General features: G+C 44.4%; 1 protein-coding gene across 6 annotated transcripts in view; it reads right to left on the bottom strand.

The window, feature by feature from the left end:
• Window positions 1-514: 514 nt before the first annotated feature.
• Window positions 515-20,762, bottom strand: part of NUGGC (nuclear GTPase, germinal center associated) — a 58,220-nt gene continuing 37,972 nt past the window's right edge. For all 6 annotated transcript variants that reach the window (XM_066360955.1, XM_066360954.1, XM_066360953.1 and 3 more), the window contains 9 exons: window positions 19,269-19,374; window positions 17,927-18,060; window positions 14,256-14,420; window positions 11,306-11,463; window positions 8,800-8,938; window positions 7,526-7,634; window positions 6,731-6,867; window positions 3,758-3,848; window positions 515-1,123 (listed from right to left, as the gene is read on the bottom strand). In XM_066360955.1, coding sequence (XP_066217052.1) covers window positions 984-1,123; window positions 3,758-3,848; window positions 6,731-6,867; window positions 7,526-7,634; window positions 8,800-8,938; window positions 11,306-11,463; window positions 14,256-14,420; window positions 17,927-18,060; window positions 19,269-19,374 — 1,179 coding nt within the window. In that variant the 3' untranslated portion in view covers window positions 515-983. The remainder of the gene's footprint in view (window positions 1,124-3,757; window positions 3,849-6,730; window positions 6,868-7,525; window positions 7,635-8,799; window positions 8,939-11,305; window positions 11,464-14,255; window positions 14,421-17,926; window positions 18,061-19,268; window positions 19,375-20,762) is intronic.

Here is a 20,762-nt window from a genome sequence, read left to right as displayed (position 1 = left end):
CAAAACCCTGGGCTTGCCTGGTCAAGGCAATATGGGAGTTGATGCTTCCAGCTCCTCCTCTCTACTCTCTCTCCCTCTCTGTCTCTCTCTCTCCCCTTCTCTCTCCTCTCTAAAAATGAATAAATAAAAAAATAATAAATAAACTTAAAAAAAATAAATGGGCTAGTAAATAATTATTCGCAATTTTGATCAGTTTTAATTTTGAATACAGTATGTATCAATAGGTATAACACACATAAATTATAATAATTTTTAAGAGCATAAGATTTTGAGATTAAAATGTTTGAGAAGCCCTAGTAATAATTAGCACTCCTGAGAAGTGATAAAGCCATCTCTCTTGTTTGTCTGGCTGGCTCTCAAACCCATGTTGTTTGCACAGCAAAATGTTATGTCCTTACTCAAAAGTCTCACCAGTAATAAAATGGTAAATAAAATTGAGTCCCCAAAGCTTTATTTTGCAAGAGTTTTATTTTTCATGATATTTAAGATTTTTTTTTAAAAATGTATTGATTTTAAAGAGAGAGAAAGGAGGAGGGAGAGAGAGAGAACAAAACATATTGATTCATTGTTCCACTTATTTATGCATTCCTTGGTTGATTCCTGTTTGAGCCCTGACCAGGGATCAAACCCGCAATTTTGGCATATGAGGATGACACTCCAACTGAGCTACCTAGCCAGGGTCTGTTCAAGTTTTTTGATGTTTAGATATTTCTCTTTGGTGAAACACACAGTTTTCGTCCCTAAAGCTTTAGGACCCCATTAGGGATTCAAGAGGACTCTTTGGCTATGGAATAAAAATAAACTGATGTTGCTCAATAATCCACTTGTGCCAGGAGTAACAATTTATTGAGTTTTGTATTGTATATAAAGCCCAAACAGTTGGGAGATGTTTTTTATTAGATTTTACAAGACAGCAGTAATTCTCATTATTCAGCTCCAGGGCTGTTTCCCATCCACTTGGTGTGGAACCTCGGGAATTAAGGCTATGTTCTGGGGGGGCCTGCTTTGCTGGGGGACATCCTCAGGAGGAAGTCCTGCATGCCCCTCCGCAGCACTGCATTCTCAGCCACCTCCCTGAGGCTTCTGTGTAGTTTTTCCATCTCCCTGTATTCACTTTTGACGTCTACAGAGGAGAGAAAACACATATCAGAAGTTAGGGTCCTTGTCAGAAACGTCCCCATGATTCCCAGAGGATCATGCTATGACCTGAGTCACTTGTGAGATCTGGAGTAAAGCTTCCAGATCAGATCGTCCAATTGATTTGTTTTTATAAATAACCTGACCAACCCCGGCATTCTTCCTCTTACTGTAAGGCTTATCTCAGCAGAGGGGTCACTTTCAAACAACAAAACCTACCCAGAAAATAAGTCTGGGTCTTTACTGGGGCCTCACAGGAGCTCAGCAGAACAGGCAATGCTCAACACAAGAACTCCCCTTAGTGCTGTCCAGGTGGTCCTCTCCTTCCCCGGTCCCTCTCCTCCCAGCAGTCCCCATTCTAAGTGAATTTGCTCTGTTTCAGCTTCTAAGGTTCCATCCTGTGACCTGCCATCAAAGTCTACCTTGTGATGGTTAACTTTATGTTAACCTGTCTAGGCTACGGTGCCCAGATATGTGGCCAAACATTATCCTGGATGTTTCTGTGAGTGTGTTTCCAGATGAGCTTTCCATTTAAACCAGTGGACCTTGAGTCCAGCAGATTGCCTTCCTTTGGCTCAGCATTTGAAGGCCTGACTGGAACCGAAGTCCTGCCTCTCCAAGCAAGAGGGCCTTCCCCGGCTTTATTCTCCGTAGCATGTGTCACCCTTCAGCATGCCTCACATTTTGTTTATTGTTTGGCTTATCGCCTGCCTTCTGCCCACTGGGCTATAAGCCCTGCAAGCAGAGATTCTTGTCCATAGTGGTCACTGCTGTGCGCTCCACACCGAGAACACTGTCCAGCACTGGACAGGAGGAGTGGAGTGAATGCACACTGTCTGGTCTCACCAATCAGGGAGCATTCCAAGCAGGGAGCTTTAGACCTCTTTGGCACCTGGCACAGCATTTCCTACAGAGTGTGGATTTGCTTTGATGGTCAAGGAAAGGGAATGGCCTTAAATTATGGCAGGAGCAAGTTACATCAAACTCAGGGGATCATTTTTGGTGTGTTCGACTCAGACAGTGGAAGACCTTTGGTATGCTTAAACGAAGACACAGTTGGTTGACTGTCATCTTAAAACTAGCTTTTGTGAAGGTCTAGACAGAAGGTCATGAGAGAGTCCAGTAAACTATGTGGGAGGGTGTCATATCTCTTTCCCAAGGGAACATTAGGAACAGGACAGATGTTTAGAAGTAGCAGTTGTGGCTTTTACTTTGGAAATAGCTGACTGCTTTGACCTTGACACACCCAATGAGATATAACAGAGGCATCAGATCTATTGTTTCTCCAGCAGGTGACTGTACATGGCTTAAAATTTAAAAGGCACAACATATATAGAATGCAAAGTAAATCTCCCATCACTCCTGTCCCCCAGTTTCCTCCCTTAGGGGCCACCAGTGTGGCCTTTTTCTTGTATATCCCATGGAGACTTCTATGCATATACGTACCGTACTTCCCCATATATAAGACACACCCTTTTTTGAAAAATTTGGGGTCTAAAAACTGGGTGCGTCTTATATAGTGGTTGTAGGGGTTTTTTTACTTGCATTTCCTGCTTTTTCATCTGGATAAGGAGTTGTATTTTATGATGAATAAAACTTGAGTTCAAAAACTTTATGTAATACATTTTCTTTCAAATTTCAGGCCCTAAAATTAAGGTATGTCTTATACATGGGAGCGTCTTATACATGGGGAAATGCAGTATATATTGCCTTTTTTCTCCCACAAATGGCAACATACTATACATTATTTCCACTTGACAATATATTTTGGAGATCGTTTCATACTGCTACTCCACATTAAGCTACTTTATTCCTTTTAACAATTGTACGGTCCTCCATTGGTTGTGTACCTGTTAACTTAACCAGTGCTCTACTGACATTCGAGTTGTCCCAATATTTGACATCATAAGCGCTGTTGCCCTGAATAGCCTTGTCCACATGTCATTCTGCTCATGTACGAGGATGTCATAGGGTAAATTACTGGAAATAGGATCGCTGGGCTCCAAGATAGGTGCATTTTCAATTTTGCTAGTAATTGCCCAATTACTTTTGGCAGCAGTCTGCATTCTCCAGTTTCTGCCAGGGTGGGGTAGGGGGAGCGTGTTGGAGCCCAGAGCACGAAAGGGACATGGGTGCCTGCAACAGGGCACATGCAGCTGCCGTTGCAGTCCCAGGACCCCGGTGAATGGGGAGAAACTCTTTTCCACCACTACCGGAAAATGAAGCTTTCCACGAGGAGGTATCAACTAAAAGGACTGGTTTATGGAGACAGTAGGGCAGAGTTATGGATTTGAATCTACCACTTGCCAGCTATGGATCCTTGGGCACACTATCTCACCCAAGTCTCTGTTTCTGCATCTGCAAAATGGAGCGATAACATCTACCTCTGAAGGCTAACGTGAGGGTTTGACGAGATGTACACATAGCCCGAGTCCAATGCTTGGTGTCAGTCACGTGCTCAGCAAAAGCTGAGGCAGTCATAATTGTTGTCATCATCTCTATTCCTTCCCCTGAAAATTCTTCCTAACTGAATTTATTTAAATCCAGTAAACAGCCACTACAGGGGAGGAGAGAGGTCTGCAAGATAATCACCCTTTATGCAAAGGTTTTCTGTATTTACCTGCAAGCTCCTTGTAGAGACCGTCGCCCTGGGATGAAGCAAGGGTCAACATGGTGGCGATGCTGCCCTTCACCTTCTCCGTGACCCCATTCTGTACAACAAGGGATGTTCATTCTGTTAGGATGGTGCAGCCCAAGGGAAAGGGAAGCTTATGAAAGAGGCCCCATCCAATTCCCCAATCACAGTGCACAGACGAGGGTTGCCAAAGTCAAAGTCAGGTCCAAAGCAGGCCGCTTTGGAGTCCACAGTACGGCTCAGGAGTCAATAGGGCACCATTTTTGTGGGGTCCCCCATCTCAGCGTCCCCTTTCCTGCCTGTGGGAGAGATGGTGCTTCTGGTGCTGATGGACAGATTTCTGGTTCATGGAAGAGGGCACAGCGACCACAGAGATGGAAAAAGAAGGATGTGCTGGTCATATGCCCTCATCCTATCACCATGTAGTCACTGGATACATGTTCACTGAGTACCTGCTTTGTGCGACACACCACACTTGACATTCCTGATTTTTCTTCCCAACTGCCTGAGAGGTATCTTCTTGCTCATCTCAATCCTTCTGTAACCTAAAACCATGTTCCCTCATCTAACCACCTGTTGCCTCCCTTTGAAAAATACCTGCGTCTCTCCTCTCATCTGACAGAGATTAGTTTTGAACCTGAATTTTCTGACTCCAAGTACCAGGCTCCTCTCTTCAATATTCAAGGCCTAAAACCCTCAGCTCCAGGCTCCACTCTAGCTCTGAGCTAGTAACTTGGGCCCTCTGGGCATCAGCTTTCTGTCTATAAGATCAGGAAATGGGAATGCTCTGTGATCTTGCCCAGTTTCAACTTCCTACACTTACATCGTTTAAGAGAGATTTGTATATGGTCAATGTACTAATCATTTTTTTTCAGTGGGATTGCTTTCTTGGGGCACTAGAAGGGCAATTTCTACATACCAAATGAGGACTGGACTCTATAGTCTGGCCAGTTTCTGCATGTGTTTGTAGACTAGGATAATATGTTAAATAACAGAAAGTAAATTACTGCTGGTAAACCAGACTACTCCAAGAGAAATTACATGCTTTGTATTGTGGGTAAATGTATTTTTCCAAAACTGCAGTGGGAATGGGGGGGGGGGCAGAAGCAGAGCAGGTTGGAGATGTTTCAGGAGGTAGGCTGGTTCAGAGTTGGACATTGGACACGAAGAGCCACTAGCCAGGTTCCTCGGGAGGTCAAGCGAGCGTCAGCTAAGCCTGGACTGAGGCAGAAGAATTTGGAAACTCATATAACCAGGGGCCAGCGGCGGCTTGGACTAAAACAAAGAAGTTCTATTACTTGGGTAGGGGGATGGCAGGCAAAAAGACACAGAGAACTTAGGTTCGAGGAAACTTTTAGAAACTGTCTTTCCAGGATAACCAGAATCAAACCTAAATCTATAGGTACTGTAAGTGGCTGACCTATAAGAGTTCACTGTCATTTATTTGTTGCTGTTTTATGTAGATAAGACATTTCCCTCATTTTTTTTTTTTAAAAAAACCATCCATCTTGCCCTGGCCGGATAGCTCTGTTGGTTAGAGCATCATCCCGAAGTACAGAGGTTGCTGGTTCAATTCCCAGTCAGGGCACATACAGGAACAGATAGATGTTCCTGTATTCCTCTTTCTCCCCCTCTCTCTTCCTCTCTCTAAAATCAATAAAATCAACATTAAAAAAAAAAGATACCATGGCCCTGGCCGGTTGGCTCAGCGGTAGAGCGTCGGCCTAGCGTGCGGAGGACCCGGGTTCGATTCCCGGCCAGGGCACACAGGAGAAGCGCCCATTTGCTTCTCCACCCCTCTGCCGCGCCTTCCTCTCTGTCTCTCTCTTCCCCTCCTGCAGCCAAGGCTCCATTGGAGCAAAGATGGCCCGGGCGCTGGGGATGGCTCTGTGGCCTCTGCCCCAGGCGCTAGAGTGGCTCTGGTCGCAACATGGCGACGCCCAGGATGGGCAAAGCATCGCCCCCTGGTGGGCAGAGCGTCGCCCCATGGTGGGCGTGCCGGGTGGATCCCGGTCGGGCGCATGCGGGAGTCTGTCTGACTGTCTCTCCCTGTTTCCAGCTTCAGAAAAATGCAAAAAAAAAAAAAAAAAAAAAGAATAGATGATAAAAAAAAAAAAAAAAAGATACCATTAAAAAAAAAAAAAAAGATACCATTGAAAAAAAAATTTTTTTAAGCCATCTTGAGATTATACTATTTTTGGAGATGGCGGAACCTGATTACTTCATCCCAAATCCCTGTGGCCTGTGGCTATACCTTTCTGCCCCGGTTTTCTAATCCAATAAATGAGAACAATAATAGTACAGTCATCTCTCAGTATCCACGGGGGCACTGGATCTAGGATGACTCCCCCTTACACACACACAGATACCAAAATCAAGTCCCTTACATAAAATGGCATAGTATTTGCATATAGGCTACAGCAGGGTACACCACACATCACTTCATTCACATAGATTTAGTGTAGTGCTCGGCAAAGTCGAGTTTTGTTTTTTGGAACTTTCTGGTATGTTTTTCCCTGAGTATTTTCAGTCCATGTTGGTGTATCTGTAGACATGAAACCTGCAGATATGGAGGGCCGACTAGACCTACCTCACAGACTGCTGGAGATGAAATGAATTAATGTACCTGAAAAGGTTAGGATCCCATCTAGATATTATAGTTCTACTGATGACTTACGAAGGGGAGAGAGGCAGGAGAGGGCTGGAGGGGCTGCATTTCTGAAGTCACGGCCCCAGAGAGGAGACTGACTCCAGCATGCAGTGGCAGTAAAAGAAGATTGCCCAGCCCCAGCTGGCCCCCTCTCCTGGCACCATGGGCTGGTTGGACCCACTGGGCAGAAGACATCCAAGCTCCACTTGGCCCAAACAACTACCACTTCTTTGGTCTTCTGTGCCGGCTTCCTCCACTCCCCCGGGGGCCTTGGTGGGCCTGGAATTCAGACTGTGGATATGGAATACCTTCAGCTGCTGAAACTGGTGCTGCATCCTCTCTTGTGCCCTTTCAAACATGCCCTCGGCCACCTGCCGGTCCACGCCTCTTCTGATGACATCCTTCATCCTCTCACATGCTTTTCTGCCAGTGATCTGAGCAGCCTCTGGCAAAAATGATAGTCCCAGTTACATCCACCACAGCAAGGACTTGGCTTAGAAGTCTTTAGCATCAGAAAGGAAGGCAAGCAAACAAACAATATATATGCACACATACATATATATACATACACATACACACACACAGATATTTATATACATAGCACTATTTTCCATATGATGGAAATAGTGTAATAGCATGATACAAAAAAATTAACACTCTCAATATTTATGTATCAATTATTCGGAAAGTCTAATGAGTATATTAAGCAAACGCTTACAAAATTCCAACCCCTTGCCTCCCAGAGAAAATAACTGCACCACCAAAGTGAGAAGAATCTATCAAGTCAGTTTACAAATACTTGAAAGAATAAGAATGAGAATTGGATTCTAGGTTTTATAGTTTAACTAGCTATGATGCTTTGTGGAGGGGGGCAGCAGGGTGTCGGGATAAAGGGTGGGCAGAACAAACTGGCAACACACATAAAAATGGCTCATGAATCACCTTTTCCCACGCCCTACAATGATTTGGTTTTCGTCTGTGGACCAAGAGTGTTACAGGGTCTTAGGATGCAGGAGGACACGTTCTGTGCGGGGAAGGGAGCTGCAGAAAAGGATGCTAAAGCAGCCACAGAAAGAGGCAGAACACTGCCCCCAGAACCCCACCTTCGTAACAGGGCTGCAGGTCGTTCTGAACAGAGGTGCTGAGAGACTCATAGATCCTCCTCTTTCTTCTGAGGATGTGACCCTCCAGGCCTCCCAGGATGGCGCTTATCTGAGAATCCACATTAACAAAAGGCCCTGTGTGACAATTCCTTCAACAGAAATAGGCCAGCAGTTCCCATTCATAGTCATAATTCCCTCTGCCTTATATTACAGCTGGCTGTTCACATCCCATCTCCACAGCTAGACTGTGAGCCTCTCATTGGCAGGAACTTCGGGTTAAGCATCTTTATAACCCAAAGTGCTTCCCATTGTGCCTGGCACCTATAAACATCCTGTTAAATATTTGCTGAGTTGAACTCTGGCAAGTACAAGGTGCTGAAACAGGCCCTTTTGGGGGGCCTTGGGGGAAGAATGGGCTATTTCTCTAGTGTTGCTATGTGATTTGGGCTAGGCTCATGCTATAGGCTAAATATTTGTGTCCCCTCCCCCTGTTTATATATTGAAATCCTAACCCCCAATGTGATGGCATTAGGCGGTGGCCCACTGGGAGGTAATGAGGTCACGAGGTGGGGCTCGCATGGTTGGGATTATCCCCTAGAGAAGAGGCTCTAGAGAGCTCCCTCGCCCCTCTCACGGGAGGTTACAGTAAAAAGACAGCCATCTTTGACCCAGGACACAGGCCCAATGAGATACTAAACCTCCTGCACCTTGACTTGATCTCCCAGCATTTAGAACCGTGAGAAGCACATCGCGTGGTTTCTAAGCCCCCCAGGCATGTAGCGTTTTGTAATAGCCGCCCTGGGGACTCAGACAGCCTAGAAGAAAAGGAGCCGCCATCGAAAGCTTTCACTACTCAGAACTCAAACATGACCTGCAAAGTGTAATACTTCTCTGTGCTTCACTGCTTCAGATAATATTTCATAATGTTGGCAAAAATGCTAGAGGTTAGTGAAAATGTTACAGACGGATTCAAATTTTTAAACATTTAAGGAGTCCTTGAAGAGTCTTGCTGGGAACCGAGTGTACTTTACGACATCAGCGTTTCCTGTGGGCTGTGGACAAAGCCTGAGTGTGTCCTCCAGCTCCACAGCAGTCTCAGGACCACTGCTCCCTCCCCACCCCACTGGGTTGTGTATGTCACAGCTCCTGCTGTAAGACCCCAATACTGCAGAGGAGCAAGTGGGGAGCAGAGCGACAGGATTCTCCCCAAAATCCTGCTGGGGAGAAAGCCACTACCCAACCTCACTGCTCTCTTCTCTGTATAAGGCTCTTACCTCCTGGATCAGGAAACTTTTTTTGTAGCTATCATATTTCCAACCATTTCTTATCCCAATTTCTGTCATTTTCTCCTGGAGAGAGTGCTTGAAAGCATCTATGTGAGGCATCAAAGCTGAGCCTGTGGGTGGTCCAGCCCTACATAAGAAAGCAACATAGGATATTAAGAGATAACAGTGGCCATAGTGAGTGAGGCTAAAACCAAGAGGAGACTCGCTGGTAACCTTTTATTCACTTTTAAGAGAAGGGGGATATTGGTCAAATAAGTTTGTAAATATGATATATAGGTTTACTCACTTATAGTTTGCATTGGGTGTGGGGGACAGGCTGTAAGCAGGCAGGGTCGTTATACCCTAAGGCTTAGTTTTAAGACTAAGCCTTTCCTGCCTGACCTGTGGTGGCGCAGTGGATAAAGCGTCGACCTGGAAATGCTGAGGTCGCCGGTTCGAAACCCTGGGCTTGTCTGGTCAAGGCACATATGGGAGTTGATGCTTCCAGCTCCTCCCCACCTTCTCTCTCTGTCTCTCCCTCTTCTCTCTCTCCCTTTCTCTCTCCTCTCTAAAATGAATAAATAAAATTTTTAAAAAAAAGGCTAAGCCTTTCCAACCCTAAGTGACTTTGTATCAGAGACTTCCTTGTTTGTATATTGGATTAAAGGTTTTGATTTCTACACTATAAAATGGGGCAGACTGGGAGCTTGCTCTCTCTCAGTTCCTGAGATTAGCATTAGAGAGGAGAGCAGAAAAAGGCCACGTGGAGGAGAGGAGAGGCAGCCAAGATGGTGGAGTGCTGAAGGAGAAGCCAGTTTGTGCAGAGAGAAGGAAGGAGATGGGGAACAGAGGTGAATAAAACTGGTGAGGTATAAACCTTTGATTCTAGGAAACTCGGATAAGTTAGTGGCTTTGGGAGCCCTGAATGGAAAGGGAAGTGTTTTCCCACTGTGTATATTTCTTGCCTGCCGGGTGCAAGCTAGGATTAAAGCTAATGGCCCACCAGTTCTTGGCTCCATTGTTTCATTACCGTCTGTTCGAATCAAATGTGAACCTGCATGGGCCAGGTAGCTGTGATGGTGGCCGTGGCTATTGGCTTTACAGGGAACAAGACCTGATAGTTATTATATTCCTATAATGTGCCAGGCACTGTGCTGCACCAGCCCCTTGACCTCAAAACCTATGAAATCTGTGTACTGATGCCCATTTTACAGGTAAGAAAACCGAGGTTCAGAGGAGATTTCTGATGTGATCAAAACCACACAGCTAATAAGTGACAGAGCCAGACTTTGGACACTGATTGGTTTAACCTCAAAACTCAATCTTTCCACTGCCCAGCTGTTTCCACATGAAAGGGTGGGACTTGAGCTATATCTTTAGAGATGGGGAAGATTTAGGGAAATGGAAAGAAGGAGGGGTTATTCACCATCGGCACAAGATAGTGAATGACGTTTCAGCATATCCAGGAATAAGTAGCAGCAGGTTGTAGAGGAGAGGGCATAAGCTTGAAATCCTAGCTCTTTACTGATGACCTTGGGTGAATCTCAGTTTGCTCACTTGCAAAAAGACAGAAACCCTTCAGAGGGTTATTGGGAAGATGCGATGAAATTGTACATCCAAAGTACTTAGCATGGTTCCTGGTACATCTCAGTCGCTCTCTGGTCCCCCTCCAGGCTGGCTGAAGCAGAGGACACTGGACCATAGCTCGGGGACAGAGCAGAAAGACCAGCTGGAAGCAGGTGGAAAGTCTTGAGTGCCATTCTAAGGAATTTGGAGTTTATCCTACAGACTTGTAAAGAGTGGGCGGGTAGGGGAGGGCTGTAGGTGGAATGGCATCATTCCAAAAGAGTTCAGAGGAAGGTGGGGTGGGGTGGGGGGCACCAAGTAAGAATCAAGCAAAGGTAGAATGGTTCTGGCAGCAGCCCATGGTGAGCCAGGTGAAATGCTAGGGGCAAAGGAGGGAGACTGGCATGAGGTAGGAAGATTAGGAGACTGTTTCTGCTGATGGAGAAAAGGGCTGGAGGTCAAGGAAGCATGGAAGGGACACCATGAAGGCACATACCCCTCTCTCACGCCACGTGTGTGACCATGCAGTATGTTGAAAACAAACACAGAGTCCTCTGTGAGTCCCTTCTCTCTTTTGCATTCAGGGAAATTTATGAAGGCCATGTGTTTGCTTGACTCCAGACTCTCCAACCAAAATACCCTATCCTGGGCTTAGATCCATAAGAAAATTTATCCCCTGCTGCATGTAGGAGATATTTGAAAAATACTGGAAATCATAATATTAGTCTGAAAGCAACATCTCCATCTGCACTCCAGGTCACCCCGGGAAATTTTTAAGTAAACCAAACCAAGAAGGCTTTTGTGCTCTGCCAGAGAGTAAGCTTTCCTTCTCAAGTTGCAAGCTACTCTTTACACTTCCAAATCCAAGTACCAATTCTTAAGGAGGAGACTCTGGCCCAACATTCTTCAGATGTTTGTTCCCAGAGGAACAAGATGAAAGATCCTTTACCTAAAAATGCCTCCAAAGACAGGATCAATCTGGTCATAGATGGGCTGAGTGAGAGCTTCGTTCAGATCGATCCTTGCGAGAGTCCTGGAGGCAAAGACGCCATTTTTCAGGCAAACAGCTTTCAGAGTCTGGTGAAAACCTTGGTTTCCTCTGCTCCTCTAGATAAGTAAACAATAAGTAGAGTTAGTCAGCATTAACTAGAATGTCACAGGAGCAGAACTGCATGGCCTTTGGCCAAAGGCTATTACCAAAAATCACAGTAGCAGCAGCATAATCTTTTAACATATTACTAAGCTAGACAGAGAGAACAGCCATCATGCCTTAAGTCAGTCAGGTGCCCCTTTCCTGGGTTTCCAAAGAGCCCTGTGCTCACTTTGCTCACCACTCTTCTCCATAAGTTTTGTATTTGTCTGTCTACCCATTAGGCTCCTGTACTAGACCATCAGCTCATTGAGATCAGGCAGTCTCATCTGATGATGTCCCTGCCATCTGGCAAGGGCATGAGTACTGCTTGATAAATATTTGTTAAATGAGCAGTTATTAAAAGAAAATGTACTACGACCCTACTGGGAATATCTATTTCAGATTTTTGTGAGCACAGTCCAATTTTTTATACTTTTGTTAAATATTTAATGAAATGCAGTTTGATCTGTATATCTTTGTAGTATTTATTTTCTAGAAAAATAAGTTCACAAGTCAGAGGAAAAAAATATTATAAAGCTAGAGCTTTAAGAGACATTAATAAATTTAATAGATGATGATCCTTAGTAAAGAGAATACAAATGCATTTGCATATTTGCACTGACCAAAATTTCTGTAAAGGGCTTAGGGATCACTATTCAATGATACATATCTTAAGGGAGTTATCTTTCAAGCGAATGGCTGTGTATTATGGCACAATTGGAATCATTCTCATTCTCTCTCTCTCTCTCTCTCTCTCTATTTCTCTATCTATCTAATATTCTTTCCTTTTCACTTAATATTATAACATGAGCATTTCCTTAATTCATAGTAAATACTCTGAAAAAAATATTTGAATAACCACATAATACATTCTGTGGATATGTCATAAGTCATTTTACTATTCTCTTGTTATTAGACAGTTAGGTTATTTTACTGTGTTACATAATGGTGTGATGTTAGCATATAAATGTTGGCCCAAATTTCTGATCCCAAAGGAAAGTTGCTCATCAAAGAGGAACACCTTGGTTATGTTTATAGTCACAGAGAGAAAAGCCATTAAAGGTCTGATGAGAAGGAGAACACTTCATGGAATGAAGACGGAGTGAAGGCCTGAAAATGGCTGACATACTCCTTCCTTTGACAAGTATGTGGTCTCAAAGGAGTGGTCTCCACTTCATGCCTTCACCTTCTCAGCACCCACTTGCTCATTTACTTTTTGTGATCTGGGATCTTTCACTCTCATATGAAAACAGTTTTCCTCAGGGTCACTTAGTTATCTATTGCTCTGAAGCAAATTACCCCAAACTTAGTGGCTTAAAACAAGTATAAACATTTATTATCGCTCACAGAGTCTGTGGGTCAGGAATTCAGATGGATGTTGGCTGGCTGGTGTTTCCCAGTTCACTTTGGCCTGGCAGTGTGGCCAAAGTTAAAAGGCAGATAAGTGCCATGCAGACAGGAGACCAGTGCATGATTTAAGGTCACTGAGAACAAGTGTATACCACTTGTGCACACCAGGTTCAACTGGTACAGCGCTTACTTGCAGCAAGAGGAAGGAAAGTGTGCACAAGATCCAGCCAGCCCCTTGCAATGCCTGGGTCCCCCATGGCCAACGCATCTGCTTCACAGCCAATGCAGGTGATGTAGCTGCACACAGCCCACTTTGGGCTGCAGTAGAAGAACCCAACCCATCCCCATGGACCAGACAAATGTAAAACTGGGGGCTTGGCTGAGGCCCTTTGATGCCTGCTCTAAACAGAACAAAGGAGTTCACGCTGAGCCTGAAACAAGGAACACTATACCTGCACAAGCAGTAAGCCCAGCACAGGCTCTGTGGGCTCTTTATCTCCTGATAGGAAGTGTTCCAGGCCCAAAACCCATTCTAATGTGGCCAAGCGGGGGTCAAAAGGCTACACGTACTACATGGCCTTTTCCAACGCTAGCCAGTTCTGGCTCAGGGCTTCTCCATAAGGTTCTGCCCAGTGTCAGCTAGAATTATGGTCACTGGACTGGGGCTAGAGAAGCCTTCCAAGAAGGCTCATTACAGGGCAGGGAAGGTGGTGCTGGCTATTGCTGGGGGGACCTTGCCCCCTCTCCATGTGGACCTCTTCACACAGCTGCTTGATTTCAGCCCAGAGAGTCTGGCTTCCCACCGAGAGAGTGGTCCAGAAGACCAACACTGAAGCTTCAGTGGCCCTTGATGACCTAGTCACACACTGTCCCTTCTGCAGCACTCTGTTGCCCACGGCGACCAGCTCTGTCAGATTCAGTGAAGGAGGAGCCTCCACAGGACAGGAATACCAGGAGGTGAGGCTCTCTGGGGCCGTCGTGGAGGCTGCCTATCACAGTCACTGATGGATACTCTCAATGGCCAAATCCAATTGCCTTTTTCTTACCCTAATTTTCCTTAACCCCTCAGGAGTATCTGATAATCTCAACAACTGATGTGTGGTCATTCTTGCTTGGTTTTCACTAAATCTTTACACTAAAAATAAGTATAAAAAAATAAGCATTACACAATTTCCTTTTCCTATGATCTCTCAGACTAACCTTTCTTTGCTCCCTCGCCTGGCTCCTCTTCATTCTGCTCGCTAAACATGGCCTTTGACGTCATAGCATATTATTGTCCTTCTCTCTACTCTACAATGCCTTCCATTCCTGTAGATCTGAGTATCAATTTCTCTCGGGTGACTACCAAATCCTTACCTGAGGGGTCAGAAAAACCTCCCCAAACATCTCAGATTTTTCCCTGGAAAGGGTCACTTACCACCAGACACGCCCCAAGGATCCGTCGGTAGGAAGTCCTGGCATTTCTGACCCCTTCTTGAAGAGGCCATACTATGTGGGCAAAGCACTGGTCCATGGCCTTCTCTAGTAGCTGGACTTTCTCTTCCACAAATCTCCGCAGGCCACTCACGAGCAAGTATTCGTTCTAGGGACAGGGCCACAAGGAGCATCAGGCCACACCCTTCCTAAAGGGACTTCCCCCTCAAACTTTGCTTCCTTTAAGCTTGACTTAGCCTGAGCTAATCACCCACCGTTGACTTCTCCTATCATCCCAGTAAGGCATCCCTCAGTGCCTGAACCTCCTTAAGCTTTTTGGGTTTGGAGGCTAGAGCAACGACATGCCTCCTGCAACTGACTTTAGGCATATGATCCATCAGGTGACTTGGGGGAATAACTATCCGAATAAAAACCCACCTGTTACTAAAACAGATTTCTCCAGTGACATCTGAACCAGCAAATGTTTCATGGGCTTTGTGCACAAAGCGGGTTTGGAGGCAAGTGTATTTCAAACTTTAACATGCATACAAAACACCGAGAGAACTTGTTCAAATCTGAAGGCCTGGGATTCTGCATTTCTAGCAAGCCCCCAGGTGAGGCTGATCTTCTAGGCCTGAACCACACTTTGAGTAACAAAGCTAGAGGACCTAATGTAAATGCATGGTCCCTTCTTCAAAGGAGAATCCAATCTAGTCAGGTAGGAAAATATCTATTCAAATAATAAAAGGGATGGATTACCAGGGACAACCTTGGCCTTTAGGTTCAAACTGGGTACTCTAGTATCTGTTCCCTGTGTGAGAACGCTGGGAGCTCTGCAGCAGACAGAAGCCACATTCTTTAGCTCAGCATGTCAAGATGTAACCAACTTCAATACCACAGGCTCTGTTTGTCCCAAATGTCCTCCCACGTAGCTGCCCCTGAACTTGCTACCATTCCCTAAAAGTGTCATTTCTGTTGCGACCTTGTGCCTTTGCACATGCTATTCCCACCTTCTCATCCTTCCAGTCACTTCACATGAGACCCCTTCCCTGTGCAGAGCTGAGGCTCTCTTTCCTACATTCCCGTCGCATCTTGTACATCCCTGCAACACAGCATTACTTCTGCTGTGCTATGTCTCTCTCATCCCATTGTCTTCCCTGGACTGGAATTTGCTGAAGGGACAGACTGTGTCCCTCATCTTTGTTTATTCCAAGGCCTGGCACAGAGAGTGCAGTCCCTAAATGTTTATGGAGCGAATGAGTGCCCTGGAGACCTGGGGATCATGTAGGTTTATAAAGTCTATTTCAAATTTGATGATAGAAATAGCTCTTGAATTGATGTATGACTTTAACAGATGACTTAGCTTCTCTGGATCTTGACTGCGCCATCTTTGAAGTAAATGAATAGGGCTGAATGATCCTGAAAACAGCCTCAAACTCCCACCCTCTGTGAGTCCTAGAGTTGATGAGCTTTAGAGTTTAAGGAGACTATAGTTTTAGGCATGTCTTGAGGATGTTTCATAGTTTCATAGTAAGAATTCTATAAGTCATACTTTTTTTTTTATAGTGTCCTCTCGATTCTTTTGAATTTGTGACTAGTGATCAAAATGAAATAAGAACAAAGTCACAGAAAGAAGTTCTATAAGCAGGATTCTTACAAAGTCTCACTCTCAACAAATCCATGTTGAAAACAAACAAACAAATGATAAGCCCTGGCTGGATAGCTGGTTGGTTAGAGTGCCATCTCCAGACACAAAGGTTATGGGTTCGATCCCTGGTCAGGGCACACACAGGAACAGATCAATGTTCCTCTTTCTTTCTTTCTCTCTCTCTCTAAAATCAATAAATAAAATTTTAAAAAATGATAAGAAAGGAAAGGGCTAGAAATAAAAGAACAGTAAAAAAAGGGGGGGGGAAGGTCTGGCACCTACTTTGAATAAATGTAGGACTTACTTGACGTTGAGATGTCATAATCAACTTCCTATTGATTCTTTAAAAATAACGAGTGAAGTGCTGTTCATTTAATCACTAACTAACCAAACTCTAATTTTTTTGCTTGTTTGTTTTGAGGCACAACCTTTAAAAAAAAAGATCAGCCACATACATTTTTAGGTTTGATATTTTTCAGAATGCAAAGGAACTGACAAAACTCTTGCCTTCCAACTTTCCATCAAAAAACCTAAGGCTGAGACCAATATCCAAGGCCAAAGAATTTTGAAGAAAGCTGCTGGCAACTCCCCCTAAAAGGTTATCACAGAAGTGCCAACCAGCCCCTCTTCTGTGCTCTGTCGCCTGGTGTCCGGTCGCCAGGAGGGCACTGAGTCCTACAGGGCTGCCCCTCCGGGTCAGCAGAGAAGAGCCCGTGGGCCACCATCCGAATCTGATTGCAAAATGCCTCCCCCCTGTGTTTGTAAAATAAACCCACCACACACAGCCTGCATCTGATTGGTTTTCCATCAGCATTTCCAAAAGCAATCTTTTGCTGGGCAAGAAGGCAACTTTCACCCTGAAGAACTTTTTTGGGAAGTTAGAAGGTCAATCCCTTCCTCAGTATTTTAGAGAACAAAAGACAGATCAGAACATTTCAGCTTCTAGGAGGGTCCTTTTCTCAGAACTAGACCAAAACAAGGCATAAGAGATATGATTTTATAAAAAGACAATAACTCTTACTTGTGGATTGCTCTATAATTCAGTTGTACATAAAAAATTTTTAAATGTGGTCATTTGATCAAAACTGTGTAGCATCTAAACCATGTACAGCTGGCATTGCTTACTTTTCCCATTGAAGCCAGGTCTCCACTTTCTGCCACTCGTTGCCCCTTCTCAGGGCCACCCTGGCTCACTTTCCCCCAGTCTCAGGACCTTGACCTCTCAGTGAGCACTACTGGTCCACTTTCTCTGTCCCTTTCTGTTCTGCATATCAACAAGTCAGACAACTTGTAGAAATCTGATGGTTGAAGCAAGCGTGGAAATAAACACCAGCCAAATGAGAACACACAAAGCCTCTTTTTTCAGAGTCGCTATGGCAAGGCAGTCAGCCACTGTCACTGGCGCTTGGCAGAGACTCAAAGGCAGGTTGTGGGAAGACTTCAGGTTTGCCCTCATCGGGGCCATAGGCACAGGGAAGCTGTAGGTGAGCTACCTAGAAGCAGGGATCCCACGCGATTCTGTAGAGTGCGTGTTTGGCTTTCTCTGGTTGGCCCTAAGTTGGTTGCAGGGATAAAGATTATGGAAGCTGTTACAGAAGTCATTATTTAGTTTCTTGGATTGTTAGTAGAGATAGCTGACCAACTTCCTACTGCTGGCTTCCTGAGCTGTGTATTGTCCCTAAAAGGTTGGTTTCCTAAACAGGTTGCTATAGGCTGTGGGCCATAAGTTTTCCTGTATACAGTTGACCCTTGATGCTGAACACATTCTGTCTTATTCCAGTCTCAGGAGAGGGGAAAGTAGCCTCTATTTCTACCTTTTCCTCCCAGTCCATTTGTCCCAAGAAATATATTCTTTTTTACTCAAATGTTATCATTTTAACCCTCTAATTATCTTTTTGTCCTCTTTAGGTTCTCTGAGCTTAGTAGCTCCCTTTGATAGGAAAAGGAAAAATATCCTAACTTCCTGACTTGGTAAAAGGGATTGTTCTGCCGGGGTGGGAGGCACACAGCCCCAGGGGTGGCCATACCGGTGGGTTTCCTGTGCAGTTGAAACTGTCCGTGAGGAGCAACAGGCCAAAGGCTTCGGTAACATACTTGGTCACCATCCTCCTCTTCTTGTCCAAGAGCCTTTTCCTGATGTATTCTCTTAACTTGGGGATTTCTGGGATTCACAGGCAGGAAAAACAATTTTATAAGATCAGAGTTCATAGTAAACAGAATTCATTGAAACTAAGGATCAGGATGTCAGTCTGATTTACCTACCATTGGGGTCCTATTGGGCTATGTGCCCACTAAACCAACCTCGCTGAGGACCTTCTTCCCAGGTCTAGGATCAGCAATAATGAATGGTAAATCAGCAACGATGACTATCAGTATTTTTTTTAGCGGTATAACACAAACCATGTAGAAAAGTGCAATCTGACTTTTAAAAATTGGCACTTCCCAAATTATAAAACCGAAGGTACTGACATTTTAAGTCTCAGCTCTTCAGTCCCCTGGGTTTTCCCATCGGTATCAAATAAGCTTAATATCAAAGTAGCTTATGCTGTGATTCCAGATTAGAAATTTATCTTAGCCCTAACACATGGTTAGTCAAAATATAACAGATGTCACTCTACTAGTTCTTCCATTATTCCTTTAAATGGAAGTGTTCCTAGCCTATTTCTTGCCTATGCTGTGCTGGTTATTTCTTTTATAATTGTTCAAGCAGTTCTCCAGTGTCTGGGAACATCTCACACCTTCTGCTCCTTCATTCATCCGTGTCTAGTGAAACACATGCACATGTTAAGCCATTTTAAGTTCAGATCAAAGTCAAGTTCAGATCCTGCCTACTCACCAGTTTTCACTGGTGAGAATTCCAATCACCCAGATCTCTGGGTTCTCAGAACGTTTGTGTACTCCTAGCATTATTGAACTAAGCCTTATTTTTACCTTGATCTTTGCACATGGCTTAGTATTAGCTTCTCATTTGGATTTGAAGTGGTATGAAGAAGGGGACATACCTTCTACTCTTCCACCCCTCCACACACAGATAGACAAAGCATATAATAGACACCCAGAAAATTCTGCCAATACCCATAGCTCGGTACATGAAGAATCTCAAACCAAATATGATACTAACCCAAATCACTGAACTTTACCAACTCATAGTAAGATTTGGAGGAGAGAGGCATTGTGGTCTCAGGCATCACAAAAATGCAGAGAGAAAGAGAAAACAAACAAACAAACAAATGTATTTGCAAATAGGTATAGAAATTGTGGCCAGCTGGAAAAAAAATTTTATGGCACAAAAAGTTCTACAGCAGGAAATTTGGAGGGCCAAGCTTAATCTCGAGAATTTCAGTGATTGAGATTTTTAAAAATAATTACCAGTTTCCTCTTCAGCGAGAAGAGCCTGCTGCCAGTACTCCTGGGCGCTGACTGTGTACACCAGATCTGAGCCTTCCAGAACCTTGGAGTCAGTCGGCAGTTTTCTCTGAAGTGAGAGAGGCACACAGGGGACAGAGTGACTCCGCCATGGCAGAGGAAACAAGCACAGGCCTCGTGGGAGCCTTCCGCAAACTTCAGCTCATTCACTTTCATTTTACGTGGGCCCCATAGGGAAAGACAGAAGCCTGCGTGTCAGGGGTTTCTATCTGTCCACACTTCACAAGGTCAGAAGTTGTTTAGAAATGAATTGCTGCACAGAAAGTGGGAGTTTGAATAATAATTCTGAAAGAAAATACATAGAGTTATACTTAAATGTTCAGAGAGGGGAAAATACCAGGATCCTTTTGGGAAAAAGAAGCACAACCCTAGAAGTGAGGTGCTGGAGGCAGCTTATACCAGCGCTGAGAGCCAACTGTACCAGCTCTTCCAAACTCTGCCTTCAGGGGCATCACACTGGTAGTGTGAAACTGGCAATAGTGGAAGTATTTACACCCTGGGAATTGGCAAACGCTATGAATCAGGGATTTTTTTTTTTTTTTTTTTTTTTTTAAATAGAGAGCTGGTTGTTAAACATGTATCAGCACAACACAACACAACATTGGGAAAAGTTTCTGTAAAAGTGCAAATTTCTGAGCAGGGTGGTTAGTGAGTAATCATGCACATTTAAATATGAAGTAATGTTTAAGCTAATGATGGTTTTAAATGTCAAGAAATTTAGAATCAAGTGAGGATTTTTTTTTTATTAGAAAAGCCTCATCATAGGATGTATTCGGTGGGACACCTGAATCTATGTAAACACAATAGATTTAAATCAATTAAAAAGAAAGCATCATCACAGAGAAGTCATACTAGAATGATGCATAAATATTGTTCCATAATCTTTCATTCATCTCATTAAAAAAAAACACAAAGAGTGTGCGTATGCGCGTGTGCTCATGCATGGGCACGCACGGGTATTTGGGGATGGTAGAACACAGTAGAGAGTTGTCGGTCTTTTTGATGCAGAGATAGAAAAGGGCTAAATGAGTAGTCCCCCGGCAGAGGGGGAAGTCCATACCTCTGTCAGGTGGAAGCCCGGGTAGTCAGGGTTGGACTAGACATGCTGGGTAGGCTTTCAGGAGCCCCCACACTTGAGCAGTAGTTGAGTGACAGTAAAGGAGAGACACACAGGAGAAGTGCAGGTTTTCTTTACAGGAGTGCTAAAGCGAAGGTAAAATGCTGTATAATAACCAGATCAGATGACATGCCTGAGAAAGTCAGAACCCAGCCCTCTTTTAGTGCCCACCTACAATTAGTCATCCAGACCTGTGGATCTGGCCTCCCTACCATCTCTTGAATATATCTACTCTACTCTGTTCCTATAGTGACTGCCTAGTTCAGATTCTTAACTAACCCTCCCAAATGGTCTGTCTACATCTGATCTTCACTTGACCC

Source organism: Saccopteryx leptura, chromosome 1 (assembly GCF_036850995.1).
Source record: "Saccopteryx leptura isolate mSacLep1 chromosome 1, mSacLep1_pri_phased_curated, whole genome shotgun sequence".
NCBI lineage: Eukaryota > Metazoa > Chordata > Mammalia > Chiroptera > Emballonuridae > Saccopteryx > Saccopteryx leptura.
This window is presented reverse-complemented; position numbering and strand designations above follow the sequence as displayed.